Here is a 19,926-nt window from a genome sequence, read left to right on the forward strand (position 1 = left end):
TGTTGTGGAGCACGGGCTCTAGGTGCACGGGCTTCAGTAGTTGTGGTACACAGGCTCAGTAGTCATGGCGTATGGGCTTAGTTGCTCTGTGGCATGTTGGATCTTCCCGGACCAGGGCTCAAACCCATGTCCCACGCATTGGCAGATGGATTCTTAACCACTGCACCACCAGGGAAGCCTTAGTTCAGGATTTTAAACTGAGATGTATTTATGTTCCTCAGATAAAATACATGTATCTAATCCACTTGTTAACCAAGTTTCTTATGGTTAGCAGAATCAGTTACTTTATGTAACTGGGGGTGAGGCTATGTTAGAATTCTAGTTACCAAAGGGGAAATTTTTTTAACAATGAAAGATGCCTGAAAACAAAGAGGCCTACTTCATGTAATTCCCCCCAAAAATTTCCCTCGATATAAACTTAAAGAAAAGACTACATAGAGAAAATAAACTCATGGCCTCAGAACAGTCTAGACATCTAACAGAGGTCTATGAACTTCTGTATCTGTTTCTATAATATACCTGTAATTACCCAAAACAAGTATTTATTTCTTAAAATTTAAGACCACAAAAAAGTGACATCACAAAAAGATCTATTATACTTATCCCACTATGTGAAATACTCCCACACACCTTAAGTACCCATGGGTATAAGCAGGACCCAGTTTTAAAAGGGAAGTCTCCTGTGATTACTGCAAAGAGTTCAGGGTGAGGTTGGACAAATAAATGTGTTAGGATACTATTAAAAGTTATGCATTGTATAAGAAGATATCAAAAGTCCCTTCCAACTTTAAAATTTTGAGTCTATGTTCCAGTAATTCACAATAAGAGTATTTCCTAATTAAGGCTCAGTGAGTGCCTATTCCACATATAAATACCCTACTATGCTAAATATAGCTCAGAAGGAATGACTACAGAGTAGTTCAGGAAAAGACCATCCAGGAGGTAACATCTAAGTTAAGCCTTGAAGGATGAATACAATTTTCTTAGGAAGAACAGAGAAGGATATTCAGGCCTAGACAAAGGAATAGGAGTGAAAAGTACACAGCATGTTCAGAAAGTATTACTAGGCAAGGGATGCTCTGAGGGTAAATTGTACTATAAAGCTGAAAAGTAAAGATGAATCAAAATGTTAACATAGACAAAATGCATTATGTATTGACTATACCCACTGGTCAATCTACATTCTTAAATTCTGACATATATTAAAGGTAGTTTTAACATTGAAATTCTCGCTATGTATTTTTATAACTATGTATGGGGACAGATGTTAACTAGACTTATTGTGGTGATCATTTCACAATATATACAAATATTGAACCATTATGTTGTACACCTGGAACTAATATAATATGTGTCAATTATACATCAATAAAAAAATTCTCAATGTGACCTCAAACTTGGGGGAAAATGATGATATAAATAAAAACAGTTCAAGGGACCCCAAATATTCATCTCTGAAAAAGAACAAAGTTGGAGGGTTCACACTTCCTGATTTCAAAACTTACTACAAAAGCTATGGTAATCAGATCACGTGGTATTGGTATAAACACAGAAAAATAGGCCAATGGAATAGAATATAGAGCCCAGAAATAAACCCTCAGGCATATGATCAAATGATCTTCTATAAGGGTACCAAGACCACTCAATGGGGAAAGGACAGTCTCTTCAACAAACGATGTTGAAAAACTTGATATCCAAATGCAAAAAAAAAATGAAATTGGATCCTTATACTCACTATATACCAAAATTAACTCAAAATGGATTAAGGAGCTAAACCCTAAGACCTGAAACTACAGAGCTCCTAGAAGAAATCAAGGAGGAAAACTTCAGGACACTGGGTTTAGCAATGATTTTTTTGCTATGACACCAAAAGCACAAGCAACAAAATCAAAAACAGACAAATAGCACTACATCAGACTTAAAAATTTTGTACATCAAAGGACACAGAGTGGAAAGTCAACCTACAGAATGGGAGAAAATATTTGCAAATAACATATCTGATAAAGGGTTAATAACCAGAATATATAAAGAATTCCTACAACTCAACAACAAATAACAAGTTTATTTGTTTTTGCAGTACGCGGGTCTCTCACTGTTACGGCCTCTCCTGTTGCGGAGCACAGGCTCCAGATGCGCGGGCTCAGCGGCCACGGCTCACGGGCCCAGCCACTCCGCGGCATGTGGGATCTTCCTGGACCGGGGCACGAACCCGTGTCCCCTGCATCGGCAGGCAGACTCTCAACCACTGCGCCACCAGGGAAGCCCAACAAGGAAGTTTTTAAATCGACAAAAGAACAGACATTTCTCCAAAGATGATATCAAATGGCCAATATGCACATGAAAAAGTGTTCAACATCACTAGTTAAAGAAATGCAAATCAAAACCACCATGGGATATCACCTCATACCCATTAGGATGGCAAAAACGAAAGAAGGAGGCAAAAGGGGAAGAGGGTAAATGGAAGTAACCCAAATGTCCACGGATGGAAGAAATGGATAAACAAAATATGGTATATGCATACAATAAAATATATTCAGCCTTAAAAAGGAAGGAAATCCTGTCACACGCTACAACATGGATGAATCTTGAGGACATTATGCTAGGTGAAATACACCAGTCACAAAAAGACAAGGACTGTATGATTCTGCTTACATGAGATATTTCAAATAGTCAAACTCATAGAAACAAAGTAGAAAAAGTAGAATGATAGTTACCAGGGGCTGGGGAGAGGGAGAAAAGGGGTGGTGTTGTTTAATGAGTACAGAGTTTCAGATACGCAAGATGAAAAAGTTCTAGAAATCCATTTCATGCCAACTTGAACATACTTAACACCACTGAACTACATGCTTAAAAGTGGTCAAGATAGTAAATACTATGTGTTTTTTCACAATAAAAAATGAAAAATAATTTCCATATTAAAAATAATTTTGGCCACCAAATTGTTAGCTCAAGATGATATAGCACAGATATCAATTTGTTTTTCTAATATGTAGGTAGCAGTATGGACAAAATTTTTCAGAGTGAAATACATAAAGAAAGGGGTTAGCTAAGTATAAAAGTGGTCTAATATTATGTAGCAATTTTTAGAATAATTATGTTTAACATTCCGTCCTAAATATTAATGTATCTCAAATTATAATTCAGTAAATAATTCTAAAACAAACTGTAAAAGGTTTTTTTAATTCCCATCAATAATCAAGATTTCTATTTTTCACCTATTAGAAATTGAAAATTGTCTAAATCTAAGTAAAAAGAAAGAAGAGGAGTTAACTAAAATTCAGAGTGTCTTAGCTAGTCACGTTGATCTGAAAGTATTTAAAGTGACTTAAATCACTCAATCGTGAAACTAAAGGAACTTAGTCACAGTTGCAACTAAAATATTATTATCAAAAAGCTTCATGGAGGTTTAGCAAGGTGGGCTTCCCTAGTGGTGCAGTGGTTAGGAATCCACCTGCTAATGCAGGGAACACGGGTTTGAGCCCTGGTCCAGGAGGATTCCCCATGCCATGGAGCAGCTGGGCCCGTGTGCCACAACTGCTGAGCCTGTGCGCTCTGGAGCCCGCGAGCCACAACTACTGAGGCCCGTGCACCTAGACCCTGTGCTCCGCAACAAGAGAAGCCACCGCAATGAGAAGCCCGCTCACCACAACAAAGAGTAGTCCCCGCTCACCGCAACTAGAGAAAGCCAGTGTACAGCAACAAAGACCTGATGCAGCCACAAAAAAAAAAGTTTAGCAAGGTAAAGACATAAAAGATCAAATTTCAATTCTATTTAATCAAACATTTTGAATCTTACACTTTGAAGTTTATATCCCTCCCCCACACCCAAAACTCTGCTTTTGATTATAGCCACACTGTACGGCTTCCCTGGTAGCGCAGTGGTTGAGAGTCCGCCTGCCGATACAGGGGACACGGGTTCGTGCCCCGGTCCGGGAAGATCCCACATGCCGCAGAGCGGCTAGGCCCATGAGCCATGGCCGCTGAGCCTGTGCGTCCGGAGCCTGTGCTGTGCTCCGCAACGGGAGAGGCCACAACAGTGAGAGGCCCGCGTACCGCAAAAAAAAAAAAAAAAAAAAAAAAAATCCACTCTCTAGGAAACTACCAGTATATTCCATGGATATTAAGAACTATGCTAACTATTTTTGGCATTTAATTTGAAAGTGTTTAAGACCTAATTGCATTTATTTACTTTTTATTATAGAAAATTTCAAATACGTACAGTTGAACCACCATCTACCAATCACCCAGCTTCAAAAATTACCAGTGCATCAACAAAAAGACTCTAAAATTATAACGGCTACCCACTAGGTGGTAGTTGAAAAATCCCAGGTATATTACATTTATAAATACTTCAACAGGGGACTTCCCTGGCAGTCCAGTGGTTAAGACTCCGAGCTCCCAATTCAGGTCCCTGAATCGGGGACCATTCGGGTTCGGTCCCTGGTCGGGGAACTAGGAACCCACATGCTGCATGGGGCAGGGAAAAAATAAATTTAAAAAAAATTAACTTTTTTGGGGGGGCAGGAGGGCTGTGTTGGGTATTAGCTGTAACATGCAGGAATCTTTGTTGCGTTGCACAGGCTTCTCTCTAGTTGTGGCGTGCTGGGCTTTTGTTTGTTTGTTCTCTCTAGTTGTGGCACGCAGGCTCCAGAGCGCGTGGGCTCTGTAGTTTGCAGCACGTGGGCTCTCTCGTTGAGGCGCAAGGGCTCGGTAGTTGTGGCACGCAGCCTTAGTCGCCCTGCAGCATGTGGGATCTTAGTTCCCCGACCAGGGATCAAACCTGTGTCCCCTGCATTGGAAGATGGATTCTTTATCACTGGACCACGGGGGAAGTCCCAGAAAATTTTTTTTAAAAATACCTCAACATATAAAACTTTACGAGGTACTTTAATAACCACAATTCTCACATTAAAAAAATCAGTAATTCCTTAATATCGTCTGACATCCCATTTTTCTCTACTGCCTTATAACTGTCTCTTTACAGTTGATGTGTTCAATTAGTATTTAAATGGAGGTCACACATGAAATTTCTATTTAAATAGTTTCATAGAGTAAGATTACTCTACAGAAACTTATATTGAAAAAAAAAGTCCAAAGATATACAGTTAACCAAAAGCAAACTGCAAAACAATGTATTCTGTGACACTGTTTTTGTTTAAATATTTTTCTTAATATATGATAAGAAAAAGTAGTCACTTCTAGGGGATAAACAATAACCACTGATTTGGGGGAATTATAAAAACAGCCTAAAATAACTTAACTTTAAAAGCAAAATGTCATGATTTAGCTTAAAAATTTTTAAAGGCTATTATTTCACTTCCTCTGATTCAGGCAGTCATGTCTAGTAGAGCTTTCCAGGTTAAGTGTATATATATAGAAATATACTCTGAATCATAATGACATTCCTATTTGACAAATGAGAAAGCTGAGGCCATGAAGTCAGGTGTTTGTCTAAACTCACACACAATTTAAGTCAACAAATATCAACCATAACAAAGCATCTATCTCCTCAAGGGAAAAAAATTAATTCTAGTAAAAAACAAAATAGACACATTAATACTAAAACGTATCTCAAATCTATCGATTTCTTTCCACTGGCACCACCTCTTCTCTGTGGATTGATTACTTTAATGCCTCCTTCCTAATGGTTTTTCTACTCCTACTTTCATTCTTGTCCCCTTCCCCCTTGAAAGAGCAGCCAGAGAGATAAAGACATAAACCATATTGTGGCTACCCTCCAACCTCAAGTCACACCTCTACTTCTATACCCACTCCAAAAGGCCGAAGTCTCATTGGCAGGCTTTCAGATTCTTTACCTAACCAAGCTCTTTCTAATCTCAGAGCCTTCACGTGTGCTCTTTCCTCTGTCTAGGTCTCTCAACCACCGTGGATGGCAGGCTCCCATCAGATCTTAGTTTAATATATCATGTCCTTAGAGCTTTTTCCCTGTCCACCCAATCTAAAGTAGGTCCCTACAACTGATTAGCTATTTGGAAAAAGAACATTAGATCCACACCTCACACCAATTACAAGAATAAACTCGAAATGGATTAGAGATCTAAATGCTAAAAAACTATCTCAATAAGTACTAGAAGAAAAGAGGGCAAACGCCTCTTTAAACTTGATGTACAAAAAAGGCTTTCTAACTATGATTTAAAATCCAGAAGCAATAAAAGATTGATGAAATTGACCACACACACAAAAAAAATTTTCACAAGGCAAAAAACATAAAAAATGAAAACAAAATTTAAAAAAAGGGCAACATATATCATACGTAAAGAGCTAATATCCCTCATATATAAAGAAATCTGAGGGACAAAGGACCAAATGCTTGATAGAAAAATGGGCAAAAGATATGAATAGGCAATTCACAAACATACACACACACACACCCTATAATTTTAAAATGATCCTTAAACATGAGATATTTAACTTCACTCATAAGACACTTGCAAATTAGTATCACAAATATACCACGCTTGGCAAAATTTTAAAAGAATGACAACATATTCTGTTGGCAAGGCAATATAGAAGCAGGCACTATCATACATCGTTGATTAGAATGCAAATTTATACAGTCCTTACTGAAAAGAATTTGGCAATATTTAACAAAACTACACGTGTATTTACCTTTTGACTAATTCCACTTCTGGAAATTTACCTTGAAGATGCAACTCCAGCAAGACAAAAATACATTATGTACAGAGTTATTCTTTGCAATTGTTTGTAATTGGGATACACAATAGTTAGAAAAATGGTTAGGAATCCCCTGGAAGTCCAGTGGTTAGGACTCTGTGCTCTCACTGCTGAGGGCCCAGGTTCAATCCCTGATTGGGGAACTAGGATCCCACAAGTCGTGTGGTGCAGCCAAAAGAAAAAAAGAAAAATGGCTAAATAAACTATGGTAATACACACAAAAAAGTGCTATTAAGCAGCAAAACAATGAGAAAGATCTCTGTGAACTGACATGAAGCGATTTCCAGGAAACACTGTTAAGGGAAAATAGCCAAGCACAAACAGGTATCTACAGTAAGTTATCTTTCTTATAAAAGGGGAACTGAGACATTTATCTGCTTACTTGCACCCGCTGCCAAACACACACACACACACACACACACACACAGAATAAATTAAAAAACCAATGATTATGATTACCAAAAGGAGTTGGGTAGGAATGAGGTAGAAAGAATGAGGGGGAGTCACGGAAGAGGGGGCATGACACTTCTGAGATAACATTTTAATACTGCTCTGATTTTCAGAACTATGTTAATGTTTCAAATAGTCAAATAAATAAACAAGGATATAAAGGACCCAAAATGGAATACAATGAAATGAACTTAATTATATTTCAAATAAATAACAATCACATTGAAGATGGGGGAAAGGGGAGTTGAAGAACTAACCTAAGTAACTTTGGAACCCAGTACTTTAATACATCCTCCAAGTCTAAGGCTAAAGAATAAAACAACTATAAATAAATACATACTCCGGCTAGTAAATTAGCAGTGGTACGGGTTAGCAATTCCAAAACTACTTGAAGTGTATTCTAGAATTGAGCAAAGAAGTAACATTGTGGATAATGAGAGCCAAGTTTCTTCATGTCAGAGAAGAGATCATAAATAAAGGAAGAGGACAGAATGCACTCTGAGGTGTCAGAACTAAACGTATCAGTATGAAATCATTGTTTTAATATATAAACAGATAGATACAGAATTACATACACACACACACACACACACACACACACACATCTTCTAGCTTTGCCACTCAAAGGACCTAAAAGCAGTAACACCCTAGTACCAATGAGCACATCTGGGACTAGCATCCAGATCTTGTTTCCTAAATACCATTATCTCCAATAACAGGAACCAATGGTCCTTAGAAAAATGGCCAATACCAAGCACTGAGCAGGAAAAGTACAAAGTAAGCCTGGAACATCTTGTGCTGTCAGCAAGTAAGCTCTCAAGGAAGGATAGGGCCATGTTGAAGGGATACAGGAGCAAGCTTAAAAAGGCTCTTCTTACTCAACAGTGTAGGACAATTGTGCAGTAAAACAAATGACAAGTAATAGATTATAACCCACTGAATATGAATCTATAAGTCTATACAACAACAAACAGAGTGAAGGAAAGCTCTTCCTTACAGGAGAATTCCTTACACAGAGGAGTGATAATGATAAAGTTAGAAAATCATCATTTTACAACCCCACACTTAATAACTGTTAAAGGCCATATTCATCAATGGATGCTAAAATTGGTCTATGAAAATAAGATGAGAAACAGTAATATATGAATAGTCTCAAAGTACCTCTCCACAAGATACTTATTAATTACAAAGAAAAAAACCTTATAGTAGAAAAATCTGGCAGTCACCACCTCAGTCAAGTGATCAAAGTTAACACTACTAGTAATGGGACGAATTGACAACATGTGCCTCCCGATATGTGAGAACAAAACATCACTTCTGTAAGGTAAAACACATAACATGAAAACATCAGACAAACCCAAACTAAGGAAGTTCTACAAAATAACTGGCCAGTACTCTTCAACAGTGTCAGGATCATGAAAGGCAAAGAAAATAAGGAGCTAATCCAGATAAGAGGACACTAGAGAGATATATGTGGCAAATAACGCAATGTGTGATTTTTTTTACATTGAGATATAGTTGATGTACAATAGTATGTACAGGTGTATAACACAGTGATTCACAATTTTTAAAGGTTACATTCAATTTATACTTATTATAAACTACTGGCTATATTCCCTGTGTTCTACAATATATTGCTGTATCTTTATTTTATACATAACAGTTTGTTCCTCTTAACCCCCTACCCTTATCTTGCCCCTCCCCCAACCCATCTCCCCAATGGTAATGACCAGTTTGTTCTCTATATGTTTCCTTTTTTGTTATATTCACTAGTTTAATTTTTTAGATTTCACATATAAATAAGTGTTATCATACAGTATTGTCTTTCTCTGTCTGACTTATTTCACTTAGCATTATACCCTCTAAGTACATCCGTGTTGTTGCAATGGCAACGTTTCAGTCTTTTTTATGGCTGAGTAGTACACCACTGTATATATATATTGCAATGTGTGAACTTGAATTCTGGGCAAGAAAAAAGTCAACAGTAAGACAACTGGCAAAATCTGAATTAAGTCTATAAATAAGTTACTAGTACTAAAGTGATTTTCATTTCCTCAAATCAAATAGTACTGAGCAGTTCAAACAGTTCATCAAATCAATAATACTGATGTTAGCCAATGATGATTCTGATTATTACACTGGGGTTATGCAAGAGAATGTCCTTATGTTTAAGAATACTGTGTATTCCTAAACATAAGGACATTCTCTTACATATAATTATTTAGAGGTAAAGGGGCTTTACATCTAAAACTTGCTCTCAAACACTGTAACAACAGAAAAAAACCTGTGTATCTGTATGTGCACACACACAGAAAAAGAATGAGTGATACGGGCTTCCCTGGTGGCACAGTGGTTAAGAATCCACTTGCCAATGCAGGGGACACGGGTTTGAGCCCTGGTCCGGGAAGATCCCACATGCTGCGGAGCAACTAAGCCTGTGTGCCACCATTACTGAGCCTGCACTCTAGAGCCTGTAAGTCACAACTACTGAGCCTGCGTGCCACAACTACTGAAGCATGCATGCCTAGAGCCCGTGCTCCACAACAAGAGAAGCCACTGCAATGAGAAGCCCATGCACCACAATGAAGAGTAGCCCCCGCTTGCCGCTGCAACTAGAGGAAGCACAGCAATGAAGAAGGGAGGGAGGGAGGGAGGGAGGAAGGAGGGAAGGGAAGGAGGGAGGAGGGAAGGAAGGGAGGGAGGAAGGGAGGGAGGAGGAGAGGGAGGAAGGGAGGGAGGAGGAGAGGGAGGAAGGGAGGGAGGAGGAGAGGGAGGAAGGGAGGGGACGGGAGGGGAGGAAGGGAGGGGGAGGGGAGGAAGGGAGGGAAGGAAGGGGGAGGGAAGGAAGGGAAAGAAAAGAAGAATGAGTGATAAAACTAGGGTGGTAAAATGCTTATATTTGGAGAATCTGCATACAATTCTTTGTACTATTTTTGTACCTTTTTTATGTCTAAAATTATTACAAAGTAAAAAGTTAAAAAACAAGATAAAACAAAAAAAGTAAGTATCCTGTTAGTCTCTCTCCCTGTTCTTTTCCCATTACTTTTTGGTTATCTACATATTAGATTGTAAACATCATAATGGTGGGGTCTATATTTTTGCTCCTCAGTGTATAACCAGCACCCAGCATAATATTTTACACTTTATAGGCACTAAATATTCTGAATGAAAGACTTAATCATGGGGCTATATTAGAGTTTTCTATTCACATATCTTTTCACTGAGGTCTCCATCAACAGATGAATGGATAGATAAAATGTGGTATATCTATACAGTGGAATTATTTGGCAACAACAACAAAAAATGTGAAGTGTTGATACATGCTACAACACAGATGAACTTTGAAAACATTACACTAAGTGGAAAAAAGCCAGTTAAAAAAGACAATGTACTGTATGATTACATTCATGAGATGTTTGGAAAATGCAAATCTGTAGAGACAGAAAGTAGATTTTTTGTTGCCTAGGGCTAGAGATGGGAAGATTGTGGAAAGATGGCTAAAGAGTGCTGGGGAGCAGGGATCGGGGTTCTTGAGGGGTAAGGAAAATGTTCTAAAATTGTGGTGATGATGCACAACTGTGAATACACTAAAAGACAATGAATTGTACACTTTAAATGGGTAAAATTCATAGCATGTGATTTATAGCTCAATAAAGGTGTTTTCAAAAAAAAAAAACTTTAAGAGCTCTGTCAAAATTTTTATTTGAAGGCCTGATATAGTAGTAAAGTAATCTATGTCTGTGACCACAATATATGACACTGAAAACCACTTCATTATAGACTTTTGGAATCTTCTGTTAAAACTTCTGTTAAGGGCTTCCCGGGTGGCGCAGTGGTTGAGAGTCCGCCTACCGATGCAGGGGACACGGGTTCGTGCCCCAGTCCAGGAAGATCCTACATGCCACAGAGCGGCTGGGCCCATGAGCCATGGCCGCTGAGCCTGTGCGTCCGGAGCCTGTGCTCCGCAACAGGAGAGGCCACAACAGTGAGAGGCCCGTGTACCGCAAAACAAAAACAAAAACAAAAACAAACTTCTGTTAAAACTAAACCCAGTTGACAATTTTTTATTTGTCTAATAAAGATTCCTAAGCAAAAACAACTTTTGTGATACAGAGAAGAAGCTGCCAGCAATTTCAGCCAATACTGAGCTCTAAGGTAAGGGTGAGTTTGTGAGAGAACACTCCTTAAGACTAGCCAATCCTGGGAATTCCCTGGAGGTCCAGTGGTTAGGACTTGGCGCTTTCATGGCCGTGCCCTGGGTTTAATCCCTGGTCTGGGAACTAAGATCCTGCAAGCCAAAAACAAACCAAAAAAAGTCTAGTCAATACTAACTCCTTCTCTACTTTCAAGTCTCATTCAAGTCAAGGGTCATCTTTCCCCCAGACACCCTCTCTGAACCCTCACATTAGGCTAAGGGCTCTCCTCTGGGTTCCCACAGCACCCTGCACACACTTCTACCCTAGAACTTCTTGACACAAACTATTTTTCTCCTCCATTAAATGATGAAACCATGTTTTATCTGTATCCCTAGCACCTAGCACAATGCCAGCACACAAAAAGGGCTCAACAAAAATTGTGTTAATCTTGCATTGTAAACTTGGACCTGTGCGAACTGTATAAGCCTCAGTTTTCTATTTCTTAAATAGGAATTCCACCAAGCGTCTATCTAAGAACACAGAGACTGAGACATGAGGAACAAACTAGGAATTATATGTAGAAGCACTTGAAAAAAGGATGCAGTACACATACACAATCTTCTGTTATTATAAAGTACCCTATATAAAATACTAGTTATTTTTTTATGGGTCATTCTGTGTGCCTTAACTTTGTTACAGGAACTTTGTCTTTGATACTTCAGGGTCTAAAAAGGCATGAGGGGTTGGGAATGCCCTAAACCAAAACTGATAAGCTTGAATTGTTTTTTACCATTACATATCTCTTTGTCAACTGTCACATGGAAAAGAGCAGCATTTACTTCAACAACAACTAACGCTAAAAATAAGTAGCAAAGAATACAACCGCTATACAGGTTACTTTCCAGCCCACTTTCCTGTCTCTATGCTCTGAAATGACTCAGAACCACAGGCTAAAATTCTATATTTAAAAAAGAAGAAAAAGATATTTATGACCTGAATGTTGCCACCACACCTCATAAATACAGCACCTTCTGCTGCTAAAACCTTTTATGCATTCAAGAGCCCTACGTGTTCTTGACAGAAACCATACTCAAGCAGCTGAATTTAGAACATGCTGACCTTGAGCAAATCAATGCCCTTAGCATGTACTTCTGGCTTATATCACTACAAGAGCTAGACAGCCTCACCATCTATAGTAGTCAACAATTTCTGGCCACAATCCGCTGTCTATTTTAAGATATCCCTACTATGCTTCTGTGTTGCACAGTTCAAAAAAATAGAATAACACATGAATCTGTGTTTAAATGCAAATCGTTTACTTTGGAACCTGGGCTATGTGTATTCCCACTGTGATTGGCTCAAAAATATTTAATTTGGTAAGTTTCACTTCCTGCTTTCTTCTTTTTTTTTTTTAGCAATTTAAAAAAAATTTTTTTTTCTCTTTTTATTTATTTTTTTAGCTACGCTGGGTCTTCGTTGCTCCACACGGGCTTTCTCTAGTTGCAGCGAGCGGGGGCTACTCTTCATTGCAGTACGCGGGCTTCTCATTGAGGTGGCTTCTCTTGTTGCGGAGCACAGGCCCTAGAGCACACAGGCTTCGGTAGTTGTGGCACGTGGACTCAGTAGCTGTGGCTCTCAGGCTCTAGAGCGCAAACTCAGTAGTTGTGGCGCACGGGCTTAGTTGCTCCACGGCATGTGGGATCTTCCCAGACCAGGCCTCGAACCCGTGTCCCCTGCATTGGCAGGCAGATTCTTAACCACTGCACCACCAGGGAAGTCCCTCATTTTTTAAATACAATCTATTTTAAACAAAGAGTAAAAAAAAAATCAAGTATGAGACACCTCTGCTTATTGCCTAATCAGGTTTATAACAAAAACTAAGGCAGAGGGACTTCCCTGGTGGTCCAGTGGTTGAGAATCTGCTTTCCAATGCACGGGACTGGGTTCAATCCCTGGTCACGGAACTAAGATCCCACATGCCATGGGGCAACGAAGCCCACGTGGGGCAACTAAGCCTGTGCTGCAACTACTGAGCCCCTGCACCACAACTACAGAGCCCACACGCCCTGGAGCCTGCATGCCACAACTAGAAAGCCCATGCACCACAAATACTGAGCCTGCACACTCTGGAGCCTGCACGCTGCAACTACTGAGCCCACACACCACAACTAGAGAGAAACCCATGCACTGCAATGAAAGATCCCGCATGCCGCAACTAAGACCCAATGCAGTGTGATGAATTGGGAGATTGGGATTGACATATATACACTAATATGTATAAAATGGATAACTAATAAGAACCTGCTGTATAAAAAAATTAAATAAAATTCAAAAAAAAAGATCCAATGCAGCCTTAAATAGATAAACAAATAAGTATTAAAAAAAAACTAAGGCAGAATTGACAAAGCTCCAAATAAAAAGTACAAATACTGAAAAATAATGATTACCTGCTATTTTTATGCAAAATTATACTAGACATTAAGACACTAGCTGACGACTTCCCTGGTGGCGCAGTGGTTAAGAATCCTCCTGCCAATGCAGGGGACACGGGTTCAAGCCCTGGTCCGGGAAGATCCCACATGCCGTGGAGCAACTAAGCCCGTGTGCCACAACTACTGAGCCTGCACTCTAGAGCCCATGTGCCACAACTACTGAGCCTGTGCTCTAGAGCCCACGAGCCACAACTACTGAGCCCACGTGCCACAATTACTGAAGCCCGTGCGCCTAGAGCCCATGCTCCACAACAAGAGAAGCCACTGCAATGAGAAGCCTACACACCGCAACGAAGAGTAGCCCCCGCTCGCCACTAGAGAAAGTCTGTGCACAGCAACAAAGACCCAATGCAGCCAAAAATAAATGAAATAAAATAATTAAAAAAAAAACTAGCTGATTAAGGGCTACATTACATTTTCACCAATCTACCATAATATTTACAAACTCTTCTAACTCTTCATCCAACTGACATAAACTCCATTTTTTAATTTTTTTATCCAAGAAACACCAACTACTGTTTTTACAAATAAGAGCCTCATTTTTTTTTTTTTATCTAAACACAGAACCTGTAATTTAGCAACTGTATAGCTTCTGAAATTCAGGTAAATTATTTACTTGAAATGTATGTATAAAAACAAATTAGAAACTACTAGTTGTACTTAGCAGTTATTCATAGCTTATTTTTCTATTCCCAAAAGAGGCTAATATTTGTGCAAAGACCTAATGCTAAAAACCAGTATCATAAAATATTTAGTGTCTTAGACTGCTTTTTAAAGGATTTCCTTTACTCTCTTGAAACATTTAACAAACAGATCATCTCAAGTATAAAAAATAAAGCTCTTTTTTACTCTCATCCAAAAGATTTCAAATAAAGAAAAGGAGTCTAGGTATCACACATAACTAAATCTGATATGCCGAATAATGCAGGACCCAAATATAATGAAGTCATTTACTAACAAGTGAACTAAAAATAGAGCCCAAGCAGCTGGAGCCTGGGGGTTTATATAATATGCTAGCTGACTTCTAAAAGCTCCTAAGACAGAATCCACAGAATACAAAGGCAAGAGGGAAACAACGCCATTCCTCTCATGCTGTTAAATCAGATATTAAAATAACTTTTCCAGAAAAATATTAACTAAAAGCTAATCTTGTGTTACATTAAATTGAAAAAAAACTCTCAAGAGCACAGAGGATCAAATAAATCTAATTACAGGAGATGTCAATTAAGACTCACTACAGTGCCACACTACAATACCTTTTAAACCATCTAGAAGGTTTTAAGGGACTTCCCTGGTGGCGTAGTGGTTAACAATCCGCCTGCCAATGCAGGGAACACGGGTTCAATCCCTGGTCCAGGAAGACCCCACATGCTGCGAGCAACTAAGCCCATGTGGCACAACTACTGAGCCTGCGCTCTAGAGCCCAAGAGCCACAACTACTGAGCCCGCATGGCACAACTACTGAAACCCACGCACTCTAGGGCACGCATACACAACTACTGAGCCCACGTGCTGCCAACTACTAAAGCCCACGTGCCTAGAGTCCACGCTCCGCAACAAGAGAAGCCACCTCAACGAGAAGCCCACACACCGCAGCGAAGAGCAGCCCCCGCTCGCCTCAACTAGAGAAAAGCCTGCGCACAGCAACAAAGACCCAACACAGCCAGAAAATAAAAATAAATTAAAAACAAATTTTTTAATAAAATTTTTTAAATAAAAAAAAGGTTTTAAGAACAGTATCTAGCACTGTAATACTAAAAATTATAACATCAGGAATATAAAGGGTAAATTAGGCTGTATTCCTAATTTCTAACATATATTTTAGTAAACTTAATTATCACCAAGTGACATAAATGTGGGTTTCCTTCTGATAAACTATTAATGGTAGAACATATGTTTGGAGCTGATTTTTGTAGTAGCTAATTTCTGCTTTATCTTGTCCTGGGTACTAAGGCATATATTTGCAAGAAGCTAATCAGGGTGACAGGTATAGTACAAAGGAAGATGCAATACCAGAAAATAACTACCCCGTGTTGGGCCTAAATATATAATCCTCATGTTCTAACAATTTCCAACAATAAACTGCATGTGTTCATCTATTTACTAACTTATTAATAATGGCCAATATTGGCAGATCCTATATCTACCCACTGTGCTGGGGCTCGTGGGGCTCCAGGATACACCAAGATCATAAACTCATTTAGGCTGAAATGAAAAGAATTTCCCAAAATTATAAGACTATGAATTCAGGGACCTCCCTGGTGGTGCAGTTGTTAAGAATCCGCCTGCCAATGCAGGGGACACAGGTTCCAGCCCTGGTCAGGGAAGATCCCACATGCCGCCGAGCAACTAAGCCCGTGCGTCACAACTACTGAGACTGCACTCTAGAGCCCGTGAGCCACAACTGCTGAGCGCGCACGCCTAGAGCCCGTGCTCCGCCAACGAGAGAAGCCACCGCAATGGGAAGCTCACGCACTGCAATGAAGAGTAGCCCCCACTCATTGCAACTAGAGAAAGCCCGCGCACAGCAACGAAGACCCAACGCAGCCAAAAATAAATTTAAAAAAATACTATGAATTCAAAAACATTTACAAACTAAAGACAATATTTTGAATCATAGTAATCATTAGCTACCCTCAAAACCATCTATTGTACTCCAGGCTGTAGTACACAGAAATTATTTTCTTCTTCAAATTCCACCCATAGCACCAACACCAAAACAACATTTACCTAAAGCATATATGGAAAGACCATAATAAAACTTGTTATGAAAAAGTGGCCTGAACATTTGTGGCAGCCGCAGAAGTGTGTTTAAATCTTAAAATCACTAATCTGAATTTTTATAACTTCTAAATGTTCAGTTACATCAGATGTGTCATTAAAAAGCTAGCTCTCTTAAGTGCTGAAAAGTGCCCAAAGATATGTACAAAAATTACTATAAACCCTTTCTCAATATTTAGACTTCTGCTTAATCATCACTGATCACCTATTATTCCTTCAGGTCCTCTATTAACAATAAAAATAACCAATGTCTTTAGCACAGAACTTTGCAGTAGCAATTTCTATTCTGCTTGAGCAGATTTTATGCCTAAATTTTTTTCTTTTTAATATGAGTTCACTTGTTCCCTCTGTCCTTTGTTTCTTTTCCTGCCTTCTCTTGTGTTTTGGGGGGTTTTCTTTACATCGTTTTTGGAGTATAATTGCTTCATAATGTTGTGTTAGTTTTTACTGTACAACAAAGTGAATCAGCTATACATATACATATATCCCCATATCCCCTCCCTCTTGCATCTCCCTCCCACCCTCCCTATCCCACCCCTCTAGGTGGTCACGAGCTGATCTCCCTGTGCTATGCGGCTGCTTCCCACTAGCAATCTATTTTACATCTGGTAGTGTATATATGTCCATGCCACTCTCTCACTTCATCCCAGCTTCCCCTTCCCCACCTGTGTCCATTCTCTACGTCTGTGTCTTTATTCCTGTCCTGCCCCTAGGTTCTTCAGAACCTTCTGTTTTTTTAGATTCCATATATATGTGTTAGCATACGGTATTTGTTTTTCTCTTTCTGACTTACTTTACTCTGTATGATGGTCTCTAGGTCCATCCACCTCACCACAAATAACTCAATTTCGTTCCTTTTTATGTATGCCTAGATTTTTAAAACCTCAAGCCTAAACTGAACTTATCTTGATCTCTATTTATCCGAAGCAGTCTTTTTCACCACATACACACACAAAATTATTTCATTCAGCAAAAATTCAACATTTATCAAATAACCAAAAAATAGTTGTCACCTACCTGTAGTACCGAGATTGCAGATATGTTGAACAAACAGTCTTTGATACGTGACTGGCAGACCCGAAGTCTATTACTTTAACCCTATATGGCTGTCGAACAGGATCCACCAACATAATATTCTCTGGTTTGAGGTCTGCGTGAATTAAACCAAGACTTTTCAATTTTTTCAGTGCAGTGGCCACTTGCTGAAGAATGGGTCGAATTACTTTTAGTGGCAGAGGACTGAACTTATTTTGTTTCAGAAAGTCATACAAGTTTTGTTCCAGCATCTCAAAGACTAAACAAGTATGGTTACGGTGCTGAAAGCATTCATAAGCTCGTACAAAGTTATATTCATCAGCATTTTCAGTACTGAGCCTTGCTAATATGCTCACTTCTATCTGACCTTGACGTGCATAAGAAGGGTGGTTCTTCAAAATTTTGATTGCTACAATTTCATTTGTCCCTCTTTTCCAGCATTTGACTACCTGGCCAAAAGTGCCTCGACCAAGAAAATCAAGGACTTCGTAAGTATTTTTCATGGAGCATAAGACTTCATGCTGTACTAACTGATAGTCACCTTCTCCAGTGGTACAATTCTGTTTTGTTCCTGTGGTAGCTGTCACAACTGTCACTGGATTTCCCATGTTGGTTTGCAACATTGCAGGAAGTATGGACAACTCATCCACAATCTGCATTGCGCTATGATTATCCAACTCCTCACTCTTGCGCTTCAATCCACATCGCTGGGGGCCTTCTAGGAAATTCAACCTGTGTCGCCACGCCCCAATCTGAGGTGCCTCCACTTGAGTTTGCTGCACCTGAGCTGCTATAACCTTTGTAGCACCCGCAGTGCTTTTTAAAACAACAGCACTTGTCTGCAATGAAAGGTTGTGTCCTCGAGGTCTGTTAAATGGTATCTTTGTCTGAAAAGCACTACCCTTCGTGGGAGGATGAGAATTTCCAACGTTTCTACCATTCACATAGGTCCGTGGATAGTTTCTTTCCTGGAATACACAACTGCTTGGCTCTACTTTGAGTTTCTTCACACTACAAAAGGCACTTGACTGAGTTTGATAAATATACGGTGGGTAGACCAAGACTTGTGAGGCCATACCTGCAAAAGAAAAAAACGGCCATGTTAGCTACAAAAATTTAATTTTTTAAATCTCATGAAGAAAACATTTAAGGATCAAGTCCATAATTTATAAAAATAGTTAAATTCCATTAAGATTTTTTCCCCTTGGAGGAGAAAAACATTTTCAATGCTCCATTTTAGTTACTTAGTACTTCAGATATTTTGTGTATTGCATGAAAGGTCGGGACTAAACAGCTGAGTGCATTCATTTAATCAATAAATATTTACTGCTAAGCTACAATGGCCAAGATATGCCCTAAGAACTGTACCAACCATTTTCCCTCCAAAAGAAAAGGTACAGATCCTTAAACTGTACACATTTGGCAAAAGTAAAACATTCTATTACCAATATATCATTTATGAACCAATGACCAAAACCGAAAATATATATTACATAAATGTAGTTACATTCCATAAACCTAAAGCTCCAGAACTGCCTCAGGGAGAAAAAAAAATCAATTGTAAAAATAAGTATGTAAGCCAGATAGAGTTCGTTTTCACAATGTCCTCTTTACTTAACGTCATTTTCCACGTCCACCCTTGTAGCAAACTCCTTTACATTCAAATCAAAGTGATACATTTTTTTTCTTTTTCTGGCTTGTGGGATCTTAGTCCTCCAACCAGGGATTGAACCCAGGCCCTCAGCAGTGAAAGCACTGAATCCTAACCACTGGACCGCCAGGGAATTCCTGAGACAATACCTTTTTTTTTTTTTTTAGACTTTCTATTTTATATTGGAGTATAGTTGATTAACAATGTTGTGTTAGTTTCAGGTTTACAGCAAAGTGATTCAGTTATATATGTATCTATTCTTTTTCAAATTCTTTTCCTATTTATGCTGTTACATAATATTGAGCAGTGTTCCCTGTGCTATACAGTAGGTCCTTGTTGGTTATCCATTTTAAATATAGCAGTTTATACATGTCAATCCCAAACTCCCTAACTACCCATTCCCCCCTGGCAATCATAAGTTCATTCTCTAAGTCTGTGAGTCTGTTTCTGTTTTGTAAATAAGTTCATCTTTTTTTTTTTTAAGATTCCACATGTAAGCGATATCTTATGATATTTCTCTTTCTATTTCTGACTTACTTCACTCAGTACGACAATTTTCAGGTCCATCTATGTTGCTGCAAATGGCATTATTTCATTCTTTTTAATGGCTGAGTAATATTCCATTGTACAACACCTTCTTGATGAAGCCTTGCCTGGAACACCCACACTCACCCTCCAGGCAGAA

At 39.0% G+C, this 19,926-nt stretch overlaps 1 protein-coding gene across 2 annotated transcripts in view; it reads right to left on the reverse strand.

The window, feature by feature from the left end:
• The window catches only part of HIPK3 (homeodomain interacting protein kinase 3), a 96,219-nt gene that overhangs the window by 49,475 nt on the left and 26,818 nt on the right, over positions 1 to 19,926 (reverse strand). For both annotated transcript variants that reach the window (XM_060159445.1, XM_060159446.1), the window contains exon 2: positions 17,573 to 18,668. In XM_060159445.1, coding sequence (XP_060015428.1) covers positions 17,573 to 18,666 — 1,094 coding nt within the window. In that variant the 5' untranslated portion in view covers positions 18,667 to 18,668. The remainder of the gene's footprint in view (positions 1 to 17,572; positions 18,669 to 19,926) is intronic.

This window comes from Lagenorhynchus albirostris, chromosome 9 (assembly GCF_949774975.1).
Source record: "Lagenorhynchus albirostris chromosome 9, mLagAlb1.1, whole genome shotgun sequence".
In the NCBI taxonomy this organism is placed as follows: Eukaryota; Metazoa; Chordata; class Mammalia; order Artiodactyla; family Delphinidae; genus Lagenorhynchus; species Lagenorhynchus albirostris.